Consider the following 23,486-nt stretch of genomic DNA (forward strand, 5'->3'; position numbering starts at 1 on the left):
CCGGACTGCTTTAACTAGCTCTGACTTTGACACACTCCTTGCTCAGGCTCGCTGATATACTGCACTTTATTCTTTTAATTTTCAAGTACCAAGAGCCAGAATTCATTATGGAAGGGAGGCATCTTAGATGATAGATGCCCATGGAGAAAATATGTCTATGTATCATTAGACTAAGCACCAAAACAGGGGTTGTGTTTGGGGTGGGAATCGGAGTGCCTTTTTATTGAGAGATAATTTATATGCCAAAAAAATGGACCCTTGTAAAGTGTAAATTTAGTAGTATTTAGTGTGTTTACAACACCATACAACCATCTTTCTTTTTAAAAATACACAAGTAGTGCGTTCATTTTTGAGGAACTCTATGTAATTCATACAGAAGTGGCTGTTAGAGTTGAACTGAAATCCACACACTTACGCTCTGTTGAGATTTCACAAATGGCCTGTGTACCCCGGGATTTGCTGAGCATGGATTCTGGCAGGCCTAGGTTCCCTGAGTTTATTTCAGACAACAAATTGTTCATTCCAGTTGGGCAGTGTCTGGGAACACCAGGGCCCACTGTCCCCAGCTTTGTCCTCACCTCAGGCCCCAGGGATTGGTCCAGCCCCCCCACCTCTGGAATTCGCCCTCCCCTGTCACAGTGAAGCAGGGAGAGTGTAGCAAGGGTGACTCTGCTCTGGCTGAGTTCTCAGTGGGAGCTTCAGAGCTGTGGACACCCCGGTTTTATAAAGGGAAGGTTTCTCCAGATAATTTCCTGAGATAGTTCCCAGGAGAGCTCTCCCCGGAAAGGCCGAGGGCTGCAAAGAAGGCAACGTCTCGGGGGATCTAGAGAAAAGCCCTGGGAGGCAGACTCATTCATACACTTGTTTCCACGTGGCAAACTAATTCCCCACGCTGAGAAGTCCCTCCATCTTTTCAAAAGTATCCAAGTGATGTGCACCTCCCTTCCCAGCTGGCTGACTGGCGGCTAGCTGGGGGGTCACGGAGGGGTGGTACACGCACGTGGTGCTGGGGCTCCTGGGCTCCCTAACTTCTCATGGTGGCACCATCTCCCTTCCCTCCAGGTTAACACGACATTTGACTACCCGGATGTTGATTTTCTCTTCACTTCTGTTCTGGATTTTCAAATACTCAGACTTAAAAATGAGCTGGAAAGTAATTATTTTGTTTCCCCTCGAGTGATGAGTGAGAACCTGTGCTTTGGGAGAACCCTCCGGGTGATGACTGGGAAACATCCGCGAACATGGTTCCAGGTGTTGGCGTTGCATTGCCTCTGAGCCCTTGCTGGGTGGCATGTGGGTTGTGTGGGCATCAGTAGTGGAACACAGTCTGGCTGCTTCCTATTTTTCATACATTTAACTTCTTGCCATCAGTGGGTTTTTATTTCAAGCCCAGCAGCCATGACCAGATGAAGACATTCGAAAGACGTAAAGCCTTGGAGTCACTGGGTTGGTTTTCTGTAACCAGGAGCCCAGAAAGGTGCAGACACAGTCGTCTTCGTGTTTCTATACAGAAGTGCTTTTTCAGAACATGTTGGCATGTAATTGAGAGTATCGATGGTGTGGATTAAAGCAGGAGAGGGTGGTATAGATGAGGGAAAAGAATCATTTTCACCCAAAGGTGGCTCCTCCGTTTATAGTCTCCAGTCATTTTGCCTTTGAATTTTCTAATGAAGTTGACTCTGGGTCCCCCCCCCCACACACACACATACTTGGGACCCTAAGGGCTAAAGGGACCATTCCCCAATTTCTCAGCAATTCAGGGCGATTTGCAAGGATTAGAACCCAGTACTCCGGAGCCCTGGGAGGCAGCGAGCCAGCTGGAGGAGACATTCTTACGAGGAGCAGGGGAGACACGGGAGGGAGAGACGAGGCAGGAGCTTAAAGCAGGATTTGGATTCAAGTTTATTTTGGAAAGAAAAATCATACATATATAATCCAGGTATCTGCCTTCGCTGTTAGTTGGCTTAGGACTGAATCTGGAAACGAAGTTCCTTTGATATGTTCCACGTATTTGTTGCTTGGCTGTGCTGCATTTCATATGGGGTCCGGTGAGTTCAGATGAGAGCTGGTTAATGAGTTTAATGCATAAAAGCTTAAACATATTTCGAAAGTTCCATAAAAATCGATTTTTTTCCTTCCATAATATGTATGTATTCATGAGAAATACCTTCATTTTTTCCTCTGCTCTGCTATGGGAATTACTATCCCGTCCCCAAGTCTGTGTCCAAAGCAGCACAGTGACGGCCAGTGTGGAAATGAATATAAAATTTTCGCAGAATTCTTGCTAAATTCTTAAACTTTAACTTTCCTACTTTGAGCAGTAGTCTGGAGCAGGAGGGAAGTCACCTCTGAGCTGCCTGTGGTCCCTGGATTGATAAGGCTTCATTCACTGAGCCGCAGGAGCCAGTTTATTATTCTTGTCGGTGCTTGACGTTTTTGACAGGCCACAAAATCTCAAGTGAAATACATGCATTTGGGCAGGAGATGTTGACTTAGAATTCATGAAATTGCGACCTTCCACCTGTGAAGAAAGGACTCAGCAGAGGTGTGGTTTGGATTTATGTGGCAAAAGCAGGAAAACAAACAAGAGTAGCTTTGCTCTGCTGACACAGCTGCGGAAGGTGAGCGTTCAGAAGGGTTTAGAAAGGCCCCTGCAGTCGTCCTTGGACGCAGGATTACTGGGAAGGCCGAGGGTTTCCTTGGTTTCAGAATCGCCAGGCTAGCTTGGGTGCCCTGCCGTGCTTTAGCCAGAACTACTACGCATGCATTCTCTCTCTCCTCCCTCTCGCTCCTCCCTCCCTCCCGCATCTCCCCTGTCCTCCTCCCCCCCCTCCCTCCCCCCTCCCTTCCTCCCTCCCTCCCTCCCTCCCTCCCTCCCTCCCTCCCTCCCTCCCTTCCTTCCTTCCTTCCTTCCTTCCTTCCTTCCTTCCTTCCTTCCTTCCTTCCTTCCTTCCTTCCTTCCTTCCTTCTGCTTCTATGTAAGATATTGTTGGAAAAAGAGAGTCCTGTCTGCCTTTGAAAGTAGCCAACACAGTTGATCATGGACAGGAAGGTGGGAATGAGCTCCCCTGGGCTGGAACAGGCAGCTCTGAGCTGAGTGCAGAGCAAACGGCTACGTTCCTGGGTTCCGGCAGGTCCCCCAGGTTCTGTGGGACCTGCCTTCCACCAGGCAGCATCCCTCCTCCGACGCACGGATAATCCTCACCAGTGTGAGAAACGTCAGGGTCGAGGCAGACATCTGCCATCGTGGCCATGTGTGTTTCTGTAAATGGTGTCATGCTAGGCATGTCCTACGGCTCCAGTTTTCAGCTCACACCCTTTTCCCGATTGCCCCAGGTTGACACAGGTCAAAACGGTGATTCTGCGCCTTTCGTTGTCCCCGAGCCTGGGGTGACTCCCTCCAGCTTCCTCCACCCCAGGCCCGCCTCCAGGCTCATAATCCAGCTACTTCTGGAGGAGCTGGATCGTTCCATTGTATCTCCCAACATGGAGACGTTAATGGTACATTCTGAGTCACTTCCAGCAGCACCGGTGAGGTTTTGCTGTCTTGGGCTCCATTGCTTCATTTTCCTCTGACCGTTGACTTATATTTGACTATCATCTGTAGATCTTCTAGACTCAAGTGTAGAGATTCATGCTAATAAGTTTGGCTTTTTAATTTACATATTAAAGAGAGGGCGGCAGAGCCCCAGGAGCCCTGCCCTTGCTTCCTTCAGGTCTGTTGAAGTATCCCCTGTTGAGGGGCCGGCTCTGACCATGCTGTGAGAAAGAGAGGTCCCGCCCCCAATTCCCAAGGCCCCTCATACCTGCCCGCCTTACTGCTCTCCGCGTCGCCACAGGACGCAGCACGTATCCGCTCTTACTCTCTCTCCTCCAGAAACGAGCTCCAGGCTGCAGACTGTTCTCTGCCCGAAGGCCGATGTGGGGTATATACTAGGTGCTCAATAAATATGTATTGAGTACATTCAGGAAGTCACTGCAGGAAATGCATAGACAGATGCCTTTTGGAACGCCATGCCTTTTTTCCATTTTGCAATTTTTATTAATTTATTTCTGTAACAGATGTTTCTCCTCCCCCCCCAGACCCCCTCCCCCCGATCCCCTCCCCCGCCAGCATTGTTGTCTATGTCCATTGGTCACGCATACATGCATATAAGTTCTTCAGTTTGTCTCATCTTTCCCCCAGAGCTCCATTCCTTTACTATTTTTTAAAAGTAAATACATTCATATTTACAAAGTGAATACAACGTATAAGTGAGTCTTCTTTCCTCTTCCCGTCAGTTTTAAGGCATTTATAAATTAACCTGAAATTGTAAAAGCAGATTGCAGAAGGCTTTATGGCATATTTTCGGTTGATGGTAATAGCCAGACATAGTTTAAATAACAACATTAGCAGATTATGGGTTTTGCTAAAGGATCACAATATTTTTTAGAAGAGAAACTTCAATAATCCCATTTTACTACTTCCCGAAACCTTTGAAAAACACAGTGCTCGTTAATGTTGAATTATTTGCTAGAACCGCCCCCTCCCAAACCCACCCTGATATTAGTTGTCTAGGTTTTAAAAGTTTTTAATAATGCCTCAATAATACTAGCTTAATGAATTAAGTTCTAAGAAAAGCGGCCAGGCTTAGCTACCAATAAATCAGGTTATACTGTCCGCAGTAAAAGCAACAAAAAGTCTGCTTGTAAGTAATAATGTGGACAGAGCTGGTATTAATCAAACCACCCGCTACAGCTGGGCTCTGTTAGCAGCCCCCAAACACAGTGGAGTTAATATTGAGCATATCTATGTTTGAAGCTTAAAGAACACAATTATGCAGTCCTTTGAGAACAAGCTTTGAAAAAAAAAAATCAGTGGGGAATTGCACCTGAAACATTTATAAAATTATATTTTCAAAGGCTTTGTCTTAGACCATTTTTGAAATCATGTGGATAGCCTCTTTTTTATTTTTTTCCACACCTGAGGACATTTTTTTTTTTTTTTTCATTTATCTTCAGATAGAGTGGGGGGGGGGGGAGACACGTCAACTGGCTGCCACCCACATGACCCCAACCGGGACTGGGGCCAAACTGCAACCGAGGTCCGTGCCCTTAGCGGGAACCCAACCCTGGACTCTGGTCCAAGGGCCGGTGCTCTAACTGCTGAGCCAAACCGGCCAGGGCGTGTGGATGGCCTCTTGACCATGTAGCTGGTCCTGGAGAAAAAGTGTTGGAAGTATTTTCTGCATAAATAATTGCCCGTCACAGTTTACCATTGGTTTATCTCTTCCCTTCCCCACCCCCTCCTCTGAGGTCTGTCAGACTGATCCCTACTTCTATGTCTCTGAGTCTATTTTGTTCATCAGCTTATTTTGTTCATTATATTCCATAAATAAGTGAGATCATGTAATGATACTTGTCTCTCTCTGATTGGCTCATTTCACTTAGCATAACACTCTCCAGTCCCTCCTAAAGGATAAGAGACCTTCCTTTCTCACAGCTGCATAGTGTTCCACTGTGTAAATGTACTGCAGCTTTTTTATCCACTCATCTATTGATGGACACTCTTTACAAATATGAAAACAAATTGTAATTTATCGGTTCAGCAGATGAGCACAGCTGTTCTGCCAGGTTCCAGGCCCCCATGTGCTAGGTTGGCTGAAGCGGCAGAGGAGATAGTCTCAGCCTGCCCCCCCATCTCTCTCTCTCTCTAATTCGGGCTTGTGGTTGAGCCTCTATAGAAGCATCTAGAAGGAATCATGCAAAAGAGACAGGCGCAGCTTTGGCTCAGATCCTCAAAATGTTCTTCAGCTCTCCCTGGGGTCCTCTGAGAAGCCAGTGAAGATTGCAGCCCCGGCTTCTATCGATGGGGGGTGGTAGGGGCGGCACACACTGAGGAAGACGCCCCATCACAGGACACGAGTGTGGTCATGGGTGGCAATGCTCACCACCCTGCAGTAGCCCTGGTTGGGGTGGTGAGGTGGGGATCGGGGTGGAGGATGGCTGGCTGATTCCCTGATGCGGGCATGAACCAAGTCCCTGGATGGAGCCTCCTGGCCCTGTGTCCTATCCCTGCCATCCTGCCGCAGACAGTTGTCTCCATGATGCGCCGCTCATGTTGGTGACTCTTCGGCCTTTTTCTCTAAAGATCGTTACGGAAGGAGGTTAGGAAATGCTGTGACCGTCCCACGATGGAGCCATCCCATCCCACATAAACAAGTGTCCGATGACGGATGGTTAACGCTGAGCCTCCAGCTACGTCGTATCTAGGTCTTAGAACTAGTCGGATGGATGGTGCTGGGACATCCTCTGCCCACAGGTGTGTTACATCATCTCTAATGTCCTCACCCTCTGCAACTCTAGCCCAGCTCGGGAAACTTATGGCCAAAGCCATGTGACGTCCCTCACCAAACCCAGCGGGCACAGAGCTGGGCACAGTCTGTGCTACATAAAGGGGTTTTTGCAGGAACAAAGAAATCTCTGGTCTTCTCTAGAATTGCATCAAATGACATCTTAGAGCTGAGTTTTCTTATCAAGGAGTTGGTCTTCCTTCTGCAAGAGAGAAACTGCAAAGTTACCGCCACATGAAATCTGGCCGGAGGCTTGAGGTGATTTCATAGTAACAGCAACTTCAGTGGTGCCCTCTCGAACCCAGGACAAGTGGCAGAGATGCAAATAGCAGGCTCGGCATGCCGCTGCCGAAGCCACAAACCAGATGGACGGTTTCATGTGGACAGGACCCTGGGTCACACATCAGCCTTTTAACCACACTCTTGTCAGCAGCCAGTGGTGCTGTCACAGTGCCCGTCTCACCAGGAAGGCCACGGCACGTGTCTCAGCTAGAGGGGTGGGTGAGGATGGGGAACCAGTCCCGGATCTTAACTCCACCAGCGTGCAGGGTTTGAATAGTCGGTGTCCGCACCCGCCCACGGCGTGCTCATGCTAGATAGGAGCCCGAATGAGTGGCAGGATTCAGAACATCCCCCTGTTTGTCCTGCACAGAGATTCCTATGTGGTTGGATGGAAAAGAATCTCGGGAGGGGGCTCAGGCCAGGGTTTCAACCTCAGCAGCAAGTGACCCTTGGGACTGGATCATTCTTTTTATGGGAGTTTTAGCAGCAACCTTGCCTCTACCCACTAAATGCCAGCATCCCCCTCCCAGTTGTGACAACCAAAAATGTTTCCAGCTATTTGCAAATGTCCCCTACGGGTCAAAATCACCAAGGGTTCAAAACCATTTATTAGGAAGATAATGTGGTACTAGAAAATACATTGCCTTATACCTGCGGTCTCCAGGCCGTGTCCCAACAGCCATTTGTCACCACCTTGAGTCTGTCTAGAAAGAGCAGTGGTCACCGGCACTGAGATCATCCGGGGAGTTGCCATGTGTCGGTGGAATGGAGACTTCAGCTGCTCTCTGAAGGCCACAGCAAGGACAAGTGCCTGAAAGGGGGAGGCAGGGGTCCCTTTGTCTCTTCCTCGTCCTCTCTTCCCCATCTCTGTCTCCTTTCCACGCTTCCTTTGTGACAGTGCTCCAGGCTGCTTGTTAAAATGGAGGTGCCAGAGCCCCACTCCCCAGATTCTGATTCAGAGGGTCTGACGGGAGGCCAGGTTGGCTTGTCTGACACTCCAAGCGATTCTGCTGCGGGGCGTCGTCTGGAGGTGACACCTTGAGAAGCAAGGCCTTGGAAGGGGTGTCAGAGCAAGCTCTCCCAGTCCTCCGAGGACACTAAAGAAAAAGAAAGAAAAGAAACAACTTTAGTACAAAGCAAGGAGTGATAAAAAAAAAATCCGTAAGAAAGATGAGGCTTCTTGATGTGGGAACTTGACGCTGAAGACAGATTCAGTCCATTCGTTTGTTCGTTCATTGATCGATCGATTGATTGATTGATTGATTCATTCATTCATTCAACATACACTGAGTGCCCACTATGCTTCTGGCATTGCTCTAGGCACTGGGGAGTCAGGAGTGAACCAAACAAAGTCCCTGCTGTCATCCAGTTGAGCCGCCGAGCTGGGCGTGGACCTCGGTGGGCGTGGACCTCGGTGTGCGTGAGGCACAGCAGGGAGGCTCTGATGGAGCAAGGGAGCCGGAGCGCGCAGCCGGGTCAGAATGCGGCCCTTGGGCCCGACTGGACTGGACGGGGCCGGGTGGGGGCCGAGGAGGGATGCCCGATCAGATTCGAGACTCAGAAGGATCTCCCTGACTGCTGTCTCGAGTTGACGTGGGGGAGGGGCACGAGTGGACATTGTCATTCCTGTTAAAACTGTGGCGTGGTCCTGTCCCCGAGGAATGCCTCGGTTGTGGAGATACGCATGCGCACTTCCAGCAAGGCGTGTGTGCTAAGTGGCTGGAATAACTCGGGCCAGAGACAGCCCTTCTGAGGGTCAGACTTCGCGGCAAGTTGGGCCTTACGAGGGGTGAACGCGTTTTTCCTTTTTAGCTTAATGGTTATACAGCTGACATTCAGTAAACCCCACGTGTACAGTGTGTGACTTGATGCGTTTGGTCATATGTATACACCCATGAAACCATCGTTACAGCAGTGAACACCCCCATCACCCCCACAGGTTGTCTGTGGTTTCTGGGGCGGGGGGCGGATTATCAGGGCAGGAATGTAAGCAAAGGCCCAGAAGCAGGGAATGTGGGGGTTTCTGAGGAACAGAGGGGAGCCACCCTGATTGTACTGGAGGTCACACGAGGACCCCGGAGGGAGGTGTTTGACAAGACAGCCTGAAGCAAATACAGGACCTGAGACAATGGGTCGAAAGGGTTAGGTCGCAGCAGAAGTATTTGTTTGTTGTAGGATAGGTCAAACCAGAGCTTGTCTGCTGAAATTTCATCTTTTAAAAACAACAGCTACAATGTCAAATTTTAGGTTCTTTATTTTTAATTTTTTTGGTGGTAAGTCCAAGGGCACATAGCCAAATACATTTCTGCAGTATTTCATGCATATAAAATCAATTAAAGGAAAAAGAAACATTAGGCAATTTCATAATTGGATAATTAACAGGCTCCTTAATAGCCTTTATACTAATATAGCCACTTACAGAGTGAAAATAAATCCATTTGCCATCTGATGGTGCACTGGAGCCCACCCATAAATAATAATCGGATCTCGATAGACGTGAATAATTTAAAGTAAAATTTTAGTGTGTCACGCTGGGATCATGATTAAAGTTTCATATCTGTGAAGTCCACCTTATTTCTGTGTCATGTTGAACATGAACTTTAAAGGGAAACATTTTAAGAAGGGGTTACACATCCACACTGCCATCCTGAGCTCTTCATCTGTTTGTGATCGGACCCCAAGTCCCCAGGGCCCAGTGGTCGCCTGGAGAGCAAGACTTCAGGTCTGAAGGTAGTTGTGCTAACGTGACATCATCTCTCTCTCTGTCTCCTAGGTAGAGGTTGGCAGCTCCCAGGAGACACTGGCCAGTTGATGGCTCTGTGATTCCGACTGAACACCCTGCAATGGCCCTTGGGAGCGTTATCTACTCCAAATGGAGAAATTAGGAATAGTTTTCAGTTGAGAAGTACTGTATTCTCAGTTCCGTGGACACGAACTACTCCACCTAGAGCAAAAGGGTAGCGGTCATCCAGTTCAAGCTCAGGAATCCAGGGGCCATTCTTATTCTGGCTTCTTTTAAGAAGACCTTGACTTGCCCTAATGTAGGAGGTGGTTAACCAAAGATCAGTTCTAAGTCACTCTTAATTCCAAAAGTGTTCATTAAATCCTCCTGGATAATGGTAGCCCTACAGTCATCATTGTTGTCATTATCATCATCACTGGTAGTGCTAAAGTTAAATATACAAGGGACCGTGTTACATACTGAGAAATACCACATTGATAATAATTGCTACCGTTCATGTCACATTTGCCAGGTCCAGGACTGTGCTAACCCCGTGGCATGTATTACACATTTAATTCTTACTTAACTCAATAATAGACTATTGTCAATTTCTATTTTTACACTTAAGGAGACTGAAGCTTGTATAGGTTTTTTAAAATAGCTCCTGGTCACACAGCTCCTAAGTGCCCGGGCAGGGGCTGAAACCTCCCATATTCTTAACCAGAAGTCTTCAGGAGAATCGAGAGACACTGGCCGTGTTATCTAGTTGGAAAAGATGAGACAGAGACATACAGTTCTTGTCCTGTGGTCGTGATAAGAAATACCTGGCCTGTTCTTTTGAGTAATTCATAAACGGTGCTTAATCATCTTAAGTTCTAATGAAAAAAATCTCCCTCTTCTGTTGAAGCGGGTGAGTCCTATCATCTGCAACACTTTTCACACGTGGCATCCCGTGGGGGACCCGTCGCTCCTGAAGCCCCGCCTGCCACCTCTACTAGGCCCATCTCTCTGCCGCGGTCCAGAGCGGAACTGCCGAGTCTGGCCCAGTCACTACCTTCCAGGCTAATTTGGTTTCTTATGTAGAACAGCTTTGGTCTGACATGTAACATCTCTTCCTCTGACGGTTTTGTGCTCTCTCCGAACTCATTACCCAGAGTGCCTTTCCGTTCATCCTTTTCACACACCGGGGTCTCTGTTCGTGTGTGACCGTCGTTACGGAGGGAAGTGCTTTTGGTCCGTGGAGCAGACTAGTAGTAACGCCGACAGTCTGGGATCCGCCGGCCCGGCGGGCCCGGAGGAAGCGTCCGTGGAAGGTCGTGGTAGGGGAGTAGGTGTGATGTCAGGGCCTGGTGGGGTTGCAGTGGCCTCCGTGGCTGTTATTTGGCTGTCTCAGGTGTCACCTGGAGCAAACAAATTAGGACACGCCCTGTGTTCTCCTTCATACCCTCCTTCTCCCTGTCACAACACCCGACTTTGGAGGTGAGCCATGCTGCGTCCTGTGCTAATCAGAGTGAACTCAGGGCCTTCCTCCGCCTGCTGAGTGTTAGCGAGAACGGTGGGACCAGGGAGGGTGGTCACTCTTCCCCACAAAGGGCAGTGCGGTGTCATTACCTTGTCAGCCAGTCTGATTACTCCCTGGCTTCCCTCCCAGGTAGTCATGTGCCCTCTTTGTGGGTCTGGGAAGTCATGGACAACAGGGGTAAAGGATGCTAATCTTAGCCGTCGGTCAGCCCCTCGGGGTAGGCTCAGCGTGACTCTGGGTGAGCAGGGTCCCACGAGAGAAAGGCTCTGGCTTATCATGGTCCCGTCAAGCTCACGTGGAAGAGAGGTGTGACGGTCAGGGGCTGGCGACCACCGAGGACCCAAATCTTCCTGAGGGAGACATTAGTCCCCTAGTTGGCATGTTGGATTCATCCTTAGATTTCAGATGTCTGAATTCTTCTTTCTGCCAATAGCTAATTAAAACTTGGCTAAATTAACTGGCTCTTTCTTCTGAAATTACCGACAGGGAAAAAAATGCCACTTCTTGGAGAGAGATTTGAGTCCAAATATTTGAATATTTATGAATGAGTATTTATAGTCTTGATTCAGATTCACGTGAGGTTTGCCATCTATTGTTTTGCAAACTTTCACTTTCGCTTGTTTCTATTCAAAAAGAGAATCACTATTATTGACACCAGCCTTTCGGGGTAGGAGTTTTGTTGACGTTGTTGTTTTAGAGAGAACCGGAAGAGGGAGGTGGGGGGGGAGACCAAACATCCATGTGAGAAAGAAACATCAATTGGCCGCCTCCTGCATCCTGACTGGGGATCCAGCCCACAACCTGGGCATGTGCCCTGACTGGGAATCAAACCAGCGACCTTTTGGTGCATGAGGATGCTCAACCACTGAGCCACACTGGCCAGGGCAACACTGAATTTTTGAGAAAGAAAGAACACTGTGAGGAATGTGGCAGAGTGTGGGGAGGGGCGGGGATACATCCTGTGAAGGTAAATTCCATTGATCTTCCTAGCCTCATGGGACAACATTTTCGGAGGAAGCAAGTTTAAGAACAAAGTGGAAAGAAACTGCTTTTGAAGGACAGCTGAAATCTTGTTGAGCTCGTCGCTGGAAGCCTCTAGAATAATAAACCAGCAGCAAACAGCAACAGGAATTTGTACAGCACATGCTGGACCGCGTGCAGCCTGGAGGGTGCACTCAGGACTCTTCCGGCTAAAGCAACGTGGAAATAACGTGCCCTGTCTTTGGAAGTGGCATTGGCATTTATTGCCGAGCGCCCTGACCCTCAGAGGTTGAAATGGGACAGAAAGCAATGAGGGACATTAGTAATGGCTTGGTTTGCTTTTTGTTTTTGTTTTCTTGCTTGAGTTCCAAAGACTTGACGCCCTCGTTAGCAGCTCCGCCTCACGCACTGAAATCTGGGTCTCACCTGGCCGGGCCAAGTGTGTAGGACCAGGCTAGGGTTTTCCTTTGGGTGGCTTTCTCTTGTTTCTTGCAGATGAGCTGACTTGATGGTAGGAACAAACAGACACAAAAATACTTTGCATATAAACGTCACTTTCTTGGGAACTGAGGACAGAGAGTCACAGGTCGTGTACCGAGGCAAGAGAAGAGTCTATTGTAATGGTTGAAGGAAGAGTCAGGCGAGAGGAGCAGATTGGGATTAGCATGGGCCCGATCAGCCAGACGGAACAATTAGAGTCGGGAAACCTCATAAACCTGAGACTTGAGTTTGTTTCATGACAACTGTGGAATAGGTGACGAGCTCATTCAAACTGAATAAATGAAAGATAGACCTAGACCAACGTTGTTATTTGACTGTTTTAGCCTTGTGTGAATTATTTTCATGTATTCATTTGTTTCACAAATATTTATTGAACGCTTACTATGTTAGGCACTGTGCTAGACATGAGGGAATTAAAGATGGGAAGAGCCCTGGCTGGTGTAGCTCAGTGGTTAGAGTGCCGGCCCTCGCACTGAAGGGTCTTGGGTTCAATTTTTGGTCAAGGGCACGTACCTGAGTTACAGGTTTGATTCCCACCAGCCCTGGTTGGGGCGTGTGCAGGAGGCAACCAATTGATGTGACTCTCTCTAAAAATTAATGGAAAAAATACCCTTGGGTGAGAATTAGCAACAACAACAAAAAGACCATCTCCACGTAAGGAGCAGAGTCTAACAGAAATGCTTCTACACATAAAAACGGGAGGGGCAACGATGCCTCTTGGAATGGAGGCGCAGGAAGGCTAGCAACAGTCAGACGTGCATTTCAGCAAAACCAGGATTTGTGGAGGCGGTGGTGGAGTCAAGGCTGGAATCAGGGAGATGGCAGAGCTGTGGGAAATGCTAAAAGCATCATCATGGCCGTGAGCATGAAGAGCGGGTCAGCTCACGGCCTTTAGGAAGGACCACCTGCCGTGTTCGGTGGTGGGACCGAAGAGAAGAGGCATAGACATGGAAGGTTTCAGATTTCCAGCCTGGGTGCTGGATGATATACTGTTCACATCAGGACTGGCTGTTGGAATAAAGACAGGTTTAGGGGCACATAAAATTAATTTTGAATTGTCAGAAGAGTATTCGTCTAGGGGATGTTTTCCAGCCTTTGGATATAAGGCTCAGAGTTGGGGCAAAAGGCCAGGCAGGGATGGAGACATGGGACATGTCACTGGGACGTGGGCTTGGATGGCTACAAGCGGAAGGAGAGATTCCATCATTATCCTTGAGGTCAGTCTGCCAGAAGACGTGAGTTGACCTAAGACAGTCATTAGACTACCAGAGACATGGCAGGACACCCATGTTCCTGAAAAGCCCCTAAAAGACATTGAAGGGCTCTACAGGGACTGAACACCATTGAATGGCATGTTCTTGGTTCTTTTGTAGCAGTCACTGACTGGGCAGATTTAGGTGTCTGAACATTAACCCCATTCATTCCTAACCCTCCTTCTGAGGCCCTTGACCAGTTTCCTCACCGGCGAAGTGTTGCCTTGAATTCCTCTTCCTGGCAGATGTGGGGTAAAAATAATTTTGTATTATTGTTGAAAGACGAGAGTGGTTTGAGCACAGAACCCTGAACCTTGAACCCACTCACGTTTAGAGTGACCATGTTGCCGAGGTACCCCAGGGGGCCATTTTCACATGTGCAGGGATAAACGTGGGAACTTTAAAAGAAGAGGTTCACCTTGTGCCCGGTTCCCTGCTGTTCCTGTCTGAGCATTTCCTGAAGTCGCAGAATGAATGGGGACTAGACAACGCGGATGTCTTTGAAGCCCTGGAGCTGGGTAGCACGCCAGACTGTATGCCTAATTCATTCCTCCTGCGGGGCCAGGTGGCTTGTGGTGTCAGCTGAATCACCCATCTGCTGGGCCGCTGCTGTCCTGGGGGGGTCTGTCAGGAAAGCTCCGCATGTGGGAGTCACCCCAGGTTCTGAAGCCTCCTCTTCTCTTCTCTTCCTGCGATTGCTTTGCCTGCAAGTGTCTCCTCATTCCAGCGCCTGCAGAAAGCTGTCTGTGGACCGTTCCTCTTTGAAGTTTTGAGTTGCCCTAAAATATTTATAATGTGTGGACAGGCACTTGAAAGGGGATTTAGTTTCCTGAAGACATACCTCATGACTTACAGAGGCCTTTTGATGATAAGAACTCACGTAAGGTTTCAGATGAGGGCTGCTTCGTTTAGGAACCTCTTCGACATCAGCAGGCGACTGTGTGCTCATTAAAGAACCAGGCTCAGCTCTGCTCCGGGCGAGGCACCAGCAGGCTCGTGGCCACTGCCCCCGTGGCAGTGGGCTGGTCTTGTAGATGCCTCGGGACCAGGAGGGGAACGCCGAGCTCCGTGTGTCTGTGTTGATTGGTTCTGGACTAGAGGTGGCAGCACAGGACGTGGTATTTGGTAGCCCAGGCCTCAGGAAGGTCCCCTTGACTGTGAGCTCACAGGGGACAGAAATGGCTTGCAGGCCTGGTGCCTGCCTGGCGTGATGGAGGCCAGCGATGTTAGCTGTTAGCTGTTAGAAGTTGAGCAGCAAAGGGTAATACGCTGAGGAGAGAAGGCCCCGCTTCAAGGAAGAGTAGTCAAAACCGAGAAGGAAAGAGAAAAGACCTCAGAACGAGGATCGTGCCGTTTCTCGGGAGCAGGTGTGACATCCAGCCGCAGATGTCGGATTCAAGTGCGGATTCTACAAGGAGCCAGAACAAACTGTGATGCGTGGGTGGCCCTGGTCGGGTATCTGCCTCCTCACTGTGACACTCCTGCCGGTGATTGGCTTAACACAAATATTCTAAATGAGCAATTAATTTGAGGCTTCTTGAAACTCCGTACGTAGGTGCCTTGGCAGCATAAGCCGTGGGTTGCGAATGGGTTTGCGTGGTCCTCTCTGATTTCTCCCCCTGTCCCAGTCATGCCTGGGAATGTGGACATCAGTGGAGGAATCGTGAAACATCTAAAGGATAAAATACCATGTGGTCGTTAAACATCACATTTTCAAATGACATTCATTGATAAGGGAAGGTTCTCATTATGTAATGTTACGTGAAAACAAGCAAGAAACTATATCTTGGCCCATATGGGGGACCCAGTCAATTCCTTTGGAATAAATGACCATATCCTAATTGAAGGTGGTGAAAACTGTGTGTGTTTGTGTAAAAAAGATGGGGCCGTTGATGAATACTGCCCTGCGGCTCTTGCTGTGAAACAGTGTGGACTCGTGGTCAAGGACTCTGGTGTCGTCCCAGCTTTCAACCCTTTTGGAGCCCAGGTTCTTTTTCTGGAAACGGACGTGATCGTCTGCTCTGGAATGGTCCGTAGGGGCCCTTTGGGGTCCCCCGTGCTCTGAGTTATCCTTTGAGACTGTGGACAGAGCAGAGTCATTGAGAAAGACACCACAAGGCAGGTCTCATATGGTCCGCGTCACCCTGTCAGCCAGACTTGATCAACCTTGACCTATTGTTTCCCATTGTTTTATGTGACTGTCTGGAGTTTCCACCTCGTGAGCCACCCACTGCTGCCGCTGCGTAAAGAGGCCTCCTGATTTATTAATCAATTAATCAGTGCACGCTGAGGAGCTGTTCAGGGCAGTTAAACAAGGAAAACAAAATGCTGGACACCATAATCAAGGTGGAGCGTAATTAAGAGTGCCACTCCCCTCCCGATCTTCCTGCCGCCCCGGTGACCCGCACCACCCCTCACCCTCAGCTCAGCCAACCCTCCCCAGCCCCGTGAAAGCTGACAGCAAACTTCAGAAAGGCACATTTTTTTCTAATGTCCTTGAGGAAGACAAGCCTTGAGAGAAGCCTCATCAATTATTTGCAACAATTGTTGAATCTCAGAAGTTCAACCAGGCCCCAAACATGGCCTGGTAGCTCTGTCCATACAGATGGACACTGGACTCTCCTGTCCCAATTTCCCTGCAATAGAACCATGGAGATGGTTCTGTTGATGGGCCATGGCCTGTGTGACAGATGACAGGTTCCGTGAGGCCAAGGAAGTTGTCCAAGGTCACAAAGCTAATTCGTAGCAGAACCGGAACTAGAACCCAAATGTTTTGGTACCCAGTTACCATACCTCGTGCTTATTTCTCAGTGCAATCCTGCATTCCTGGAGAAACTAAAGCAAAGTAAATGAAAGAAATCCTCCTCATTAATGTTCTTAGATATAGGCTTCTGAGCTAAAGGGTTTTTGACAGTATTAGTTTGTGGGGAAAGGAACTTGGACTGTTTGTTGAGGAGCTATTTTTCTTCTAATTGGTTGCTGCATCAGATACACGGAACCAGGCGTGGACAGCTTGCCATGGGGCAAAGGTCAACAGGGTGTACCTGCAAGGGTTGGCGTGGCTGCCGGAGCCAGCTGGGTCTCGGCCAGACTTGGTCGCGTTTGGTTTTCTTCCAACGGCACTTAGCGCACAGGGCTAAGGAAGCCAAGATGATCTCAGAATAAAATCTCTGTTCTGGGTCACAAGCAGCACCCCCATTTGTTACCAACTTTCCATGGTTACGGGGGGCCAGGGCCAGGGCCCACATTGCGTTCATCCAGAATGACCGCACTCCCTCCCTCAAGCCTGAACAAACATTTGTGCCCACTTAGCGACACCTTGGGAGGATCCACATGTGGTTATGATCCTTTAGCAGACACGGGGGAGGAGGAGGATCTGAAATGTTCTTACTTGATTGCCTGGCAAGGAGAAGGCTTAGAAATCTTTTAAAAAAAATTTCTTAAGTCTCCACCATAAAAATCTTGCATTTGTCCAATGTGTTTGTCAACTAGACACTCTTCTGCCGGTCTGGTGCTCGTTTCTGTTGGGTGTCAATCCAACTCTGAATAAATCTAGGGCTAACTTATCTCAAGTGGAATCTGCATTGCACTTACCAGGCCTGAATTATAGGGTATCTTTTTTCCCCTCTTGTGTGTTCTCCAGGATCCTGCGTTCTCGGCTGTAATCCATGACAAGCTCCAGGTGCCCAACACCATCCGCAAAGCATGGAACGACAGGGACAACCGTTGTGACATTTGTGCCACACACCTGAACCAGCTGAAGCAGGAGGCCATCCAGATGGTGCTGGCCTTGGAGCAGGCAGCGGGCAGTGAGCATGACGGCCCCCCTGGCTCTCCTCCGCCCCTCTCCAACGTGCCCACCCTGGGGGGGGCCCGGCACGCGGCAGGGCTCCAGCAGCCCAGAGACTGGGCCTTCGTGCCCGCCTCCTATGCCTCCTCCAACTACACAGCCTTCGTCACCAACAAGCACAACAGCAAACCCAACAGCCTTGGAGTCAGCAATGGGGCGGAGAAGAAGAGTGTGTCCCCAACCCATCAGGCCAAAGTCAGCCTCCAGATGGCCACCAGTCCCAGCAATGGGAACATCCTCAACTCGGTGGCCATCCAGGCTCACCAATACATGGATGGCACCTGGTCCCTGTCAAGAACCAACGGGGTCACCCTGTACCCCTACCAGGTAAGTAGCCTCTGAGCCAGGAAGAGCAGGGCTGGTTAGAGTCAGAGCAGAGCAGTGGGTGGGTCACACTTCCTCTCGCCACTCTTGTCCTTTTGGGAACTCCCCAACTCAGAGCCTAGTGTTTCCACGTGGCCCCAGTGGACGTTGCTAAATAAAGGTAAAGTGCACGAGAAGCCAGTGATCCGTGGCAGTGCTCTGCGCCCATGGTCTGTGGTGTCTGACAGAGGTGCAGCTCCCTCCCCAACTTCTCCCACCTCCATGGACCCTGTTCACTTCGCAGCTCCCTTAGTACTGCCGCAGTTAGGTTACCAAACATGTTTCCACTTCCTCTCATGTTCTTTTTCAGGTGTTCAAAGGAGCACATTCTCCCAAATTTCCCTATAGAAATAAGAGAGCAGGTCTTAAATCTGCCAAGGAATCTGAAAACATTCTCTTAACTGTTCTCGGCTGGGTTTTCTGCTGCATGAGGGTTGGGTTTGCCATAGGTGTTCTCTGTGTCCCTTGCGGAAGCGTCGCCCGTCACTGTGGCGTGGAGAGGCGCTATGGTTATGAAGTGCATTAGTCAGGGAAGACAACCTGTGTAGCAGATGAGCTCAGGTTCTTTCGTACTCATATCTGGGTTGAAGTGGTGTTCAGTGGGCGGCCTTCCATTAGGATGCAGGGGCTCAGGCTCCTCTCTAACCTCTGAGCCTGCCACCAGATCTTGCAGGAAGTGAGGGAGGAGTGTGGAGGATCTCACGGGAGGGTCTCGGGGGCCCAGCCTGGAAGGGGCGTACTCAGCTTCCACCTACATTCCCGTGACAAGAATCCAGCCTTCTGTTCCACCTTCCTTCAGGGAAGGCTGGGAAACTCAATCTGTCCTTGTGCCCAAGGGAAAGAAGCAACAAGTTGAGTGAACACAGAGCGTAGTTTTTGTGACGTGGGGCAAAGGTTCAGGGAAACAGAAAATGAGTTAAATGTGGCTGATAAACTTTCTGGTAACTTTTCTAGAGTGCGAGAGAGAATATAGGTGTTTTCTCTTGATATCTTGCAAAAAAATTGGGAGCATGGATCATTATCCTAAGAAGTGACCATTGGGCTGCCAGACGTTGATTTACTGGGTGCTTTGTAGCTTACAAAATGGAATGCACACATCATTGTATTGAACCCTGCAATAGGCCTGTGAGGGAGACAGGGCAGATGTTAGATCTTTCTGTGATGTGCTTTTTGCTTGATATACTGGGTGCATTTTCCCATGCCATTATGTATTTTTCTAAGATATGTCTAGTGGTAGCATAATATTCTATTATATGAGTACTATCCATAATTTGAATGTGTCCTAATTTATATAACCAGACATCGATTCACAGAGTTTAGGTTTTTACTACTACACATGAAATGCTCTAATGCACATCCTTCCACTCAGGTCGTATTTCCAACACATCTCGGGTTGTACCTGTTACACAGATGACTCCCATTCCACCTCCTAGGACCCCGAAGTGCTTGTAACATGTGCCAGGTGCTGGTTAGAAGACTCAGCCGCTGCACAGCACGGATGAGCGAAGACAGAGAACTTGGAAGTGGTGCTTACGTATAAAATATTCACAGTGTTGAAGACTTAGCAAGAGATGGAGGAAAGGCTGGAGATGCCGCTTAACGGGAAGATGGGGGTTAGGGAGCATTTCTGTCCTCTGTGCAGTAATTCTCTCTGCTCCTCTCCCACCCCAGATGAGGGAGAATTTCCCGCACAGCAGCAAATGCTGATCAAGCTCTAGCCAAGTGCCAGGCTGTGTGCTAGGTGTTGGGTGGGGCTCCCGCTTTAGCAGGAAACCCAGGTTTCTGCGCTGTGGGCCGTAGGGGGAGGCAGGGGAACCTCCTGCTATAAGCCAGGGCGGTGTGTGCAAAGGTAGGGAGGTGTTCACACCGCTCCTGGGGCGCACAGAAGGGCTCCCAGGGCAGTCCGTGGGGCGCGGGTGGGTTGCGGTGGCCTGAAGCCAGGTACACAAAGGATTTCTGCAAGCCACCGACGTGAGATGGTCCTGGGTGTATCCGCTCGCTTCTTTCCGACTCCAGAACAGACTGCTTCCCGCATGTCCCCTGAGCAGTCGTGAAAGCAGTCTGAGGAGAGCTCTCTGGATGAGTGAGTCGGTGCCTGGCTGTGAATCAGGGTCCCCCTGTTGTGACTGTCCTCCCCTGGAGGGGGTCTGGGACTGGCCAGACTGAGTGTCTCCTGTTGTGGACATCTCCCTGCAATAAAGTCTTTGCAGTTCATGGTCTGGCCAGCCCGGCAGAGATGGCGAGTGCTCTGAAGGCTGACCTCCCTCTTCTCAGCCACGCCCGCTTCCTTCCACACGGAGCACGTGGCCTGGGTTAGTGCCAGAGCTGGGCCCGGCCAGGAGGCATCCGGATCTGTCCCTGCTGAGGGTTCTGCTCCACACTCCCAGCCCGGAGCCCGGGAGCCGCCGTCTAAGGAGGAAGACAAGGATGAAGGCAGGCTCTGCAGCGGTGAGCAGTTGAAACCAGTGCCCGGGGCCACAGGAAGGTCCCTCAGACCCCTGAGCCCCATTACCCACGTTACCACATAACTATCTTCGTTTATCTTCCAAAGAGAGACTTTCTTCTGTTGGTTTGCGGACATTCGACACACTCTGTGCACATGCGTGAAAGCGGACGTGCTCTAGACCCTTCATTGACCGTGCGAGCTCTGGCTGAAAAGACGTACCTGCATTAGTTCCCCGTGGTCAACCATACACACGTGGCCTCTTTTTGAATGGCGGCTGCTTTTGCCTGCTTTACATTCATTGCAGCAAATACACTGCAGGAAAGACTGCGCACATGACACTCGGAATCCACCAGTGTTATAACGACGACCCAGCCATGAGTTTCCCGAGCTGGGCTAGAGTAGTAGAGGGTAAGGACATTAGAGATGATGTAACACACCTGGAGAGCACAGTCTCCTGCTAGAGGACAGACCATGGAGAGCTCGGTCTCCTGCTAGAGTACGGACCATGGAGAGCTCGGTCTCCTGCTAGAGTACGGACCATGGAGAGCTCGGTCTCCTGCTAGAGGACAGAGCTCTGGCTGAAGCCCGGGCGGGATTGTCTCTATTATATCTTTAGAAAGTTGCAGTGTCTAGAAGCACAGGCATCAGGGGAGTTTCCATTTAAGGTGCACAAGCCCAAGGGACGCGATAGCAGTACCAACCTGGACATGACGCAGAGTTTGCTGGGACCCTCTGCAGCTCCGAACCTTGTCCTCCAGAGGGCAGAAGCCTTGGGAGGAGGTGGTGCGGGGGACTTCCTAGTGTCCTGTCAAAGGAAGGCAAGCCTTTGGGAGGCAGCCCTGGCTCCAGGACCCCGAGGCTTCGTTTGTGATGGATTCATGGGACCCAGAAGCCCGTGTTCTAGTGTAGCTGCTGTCCGAGGCACAAGGTGCACCTGTGCTCGTCCTCACCGAGCCACTGTCGAAGCCACAGGGTTGGGTGTTCGCACCATCTGTCCCTGAACTGTGTCAATGTCCTGCCCGTCCCATCCCTGGAGTCCGTTTGCTGACTAGTTGCTGCTGCTCCTGCCCAGCGGGAGCAAGAGCCTGAGATGTCACAATGTGACAAATGATGACATCAGAGAGGGTTTTTTTTTTAGTATCATGGGTTTTGTTTTCTCCTGTTTATAGATGGTCAAGGGAGTATTATTTATCTTTATGCCTAATGACGAACCGTGAACACAAGAAAAGGAGTCAGTTTGTATATTCAGCCACGGACGGAGGATTTCTCAGGGAAGTGGTGCCCCGGGTGAGATTCCAGAGGGCTTGTCGCATCGAACCGGCAGGGCCGCGGTCGGGAGGGAACACGCCACCTGCATCAGGACGTTTCAGAAATATTGTCCATCTGGTCGTTTACTTGGTGTGATAAGGGCCCCCCAGCGACATTCATGTCCTGACCCCTGGAACCTGTGGATTGTAAAGGGAATGTTTGGTAGATGAGCTTAAGTGAAGGCTTTTGAGATCGGGAGAACATTCTGGATTGTCCAGGTGGGTCGGGTAGAGGCAGGAAGGTCCGAGTCAGAGAGGCGGCGGAGGCATGAGCAGAGACCAGAGAAGAAAGCAGAGGCCACGCTGCTGGCTCTCAGGCTGGATCTGGGGCCTCTAAGCTGGAAAAGCCCAGGAATCTGAGCCTCTCCTGGAGCCCCCAGATCCAGCCCTGCAGGCCCATTGCCGCCTTCTGACCCCCAGAACCCATGGACGAGAGAATCAGTGTGTGTGGTTTTAAGCTGCTAAATTCGGGGTAATCTGCTTCGGCAGAGCAGGGAGCTGATGCGCGTGGCAGCATCTGGTAGCTGGGAAGCCAGGCAGCAGAAGCTCCGTGAGGTTACAGACCGAGGAGCTGCTGCAGAACCTGCAGGGTGGCCGGGAACGTGGGCTGTTCATCCCGCCCCGTGGCTCCGACAGCACATTAGAGGTCAGCTTATTTTATTGGGGTGCTGCCACAGAGTGCGAGGTTGCTCGTACTGCACCGTTGGGTTTCTGTGGTCTCCGATTTTCCCATTGTTACAGCACCCGAGTAACAAGTGCACCACAGACACTCGCCACCGGTAGCTGGTGATTAGCCGTATGTGAGTCTCTCATACATTGAAACTGCAGAAAGCACTCCGAGCTGGGGCTGCAGGGCACGGGGAGATGCGAGCGTGTGCAGAAGGAAGCTCGGCTCCCTGCAGGGTCTCCTGACCTGACAGACGGGCGCCCATGGGACTGCCCTGGCGCCCATTACTGTCCTGAGGCCCCCGTGCACCGGAAAGCACTTGGAAAATCGCAGAGCGAAATGCGTTGGTGGGATCAGTTTTAAAGCTGGTAGGCAGGAGGCGGTCCCTGGAGACGAGCAGGGCAATAGGGGGATTTCCTTGTTTGACAGCAGGGAATTCTCAACCTCAGGTACACAGCAGAGTCACTGGGGAGAGTTAAAAAACACCGGCGCCTGAGCCACAGCGCAGACCAGCCCAATCAGAATACCCGGGGCTGGGGCCCAGGCCTCGGTGTGAACTGCTAGGGCCCCAGCTTTGGAGGACTGGCCAGAGAGATGGGATGGGGACTCTCAGTTACCTTCCGTCTTGGATGGCTTCCCACATCCTTCTCATTGGAGCCTCCTTCCCAGTCCTGGTTTCTTTAGGCAAAATATGTGCTTGCTGTGCAGGGTTGGGGGGAGGAACTAAGGAATACCCCCCTCCACGGCGAGCTGGCCGTGGTGACGTGGCCATAGTGACCACAGCGACGTGGCCATAGTGACCACAGCTGCCGCCGCTTGTTTCAGTGACAAAGGGAACAGATTTGCTTGAGAAAATCTGAGGCTGATGTTTCTCGATGGTTGCATCTACATCTCGAACACTGAGGGATGAAATGTGGGGTCACGCGGCATTCACTGGTCATGCCCCCCAAATCAAACCCAGCTTCCTGCTGACTGTGAGCTCTGGCAGGCGTCTTGACTGTCACGTGTCCGTGTTTCCGCCTCTGCAAAGCTCCAGAGTGGCTGTGGCGGTTATAGAAGATGCTAGTTGAATGTCAGCACTGTGTCTGACACATGGCAACCCCTCAGTGAGCGCCACCTCGTGTCAGTCCGCCCAGGTCCGTGTGGCTTACGACGGAGCGGAAACGGGGCCCTCTTCCCCATGTAAGCACCCGTGGTTACTGAAAAAGCAAGACCCAACCATGAAACGAAAAGCAAGCACGTGAAATGAACGTTGACCTG

The 23,486-nt window shown here is 50.3% G+C and overlaps 1 protein-coding gene across 1 annotated transcript in view; it reads left to right on the forward strand.

Moving 5' to 3' along the window:
* The window catches only part of KIF26B (kinesin family member 26B), a 385,389-nt gene that overhangs the window by 131,575 nt on the left and 230,328 nt on the right, over window positions 1–23,486 (forward strand). The window contains exon 3 of the mRNA XM_036277591.1: window positions 17,237–17,770. Within this exon, the coding sequence (XP_036133484.1) occupies window positions 17,237–17,770 (534 nt within the window). The remainder of the gene's footprint in view (window positions 1–17,236; window positions 17,771–23,486) is intronic.

The sequence above is a fragment of the Molossus molossus genome, unplaced genomic scaffold (genome assembly GCF_014108415.1).
Source record: "Molossus molossus isolate mMolMol1 unplaced genomic scaffold, mMolMol1.p scaffold_m16_p_23, whole genome shotgun sequence".
In the NCBI taxonomy this organism is placed as follows: Eukaryota; Metazoa; Chordata; class Mammalia; order Chiroptera; family Molossidae; genus Molossus; species Molossus molossus.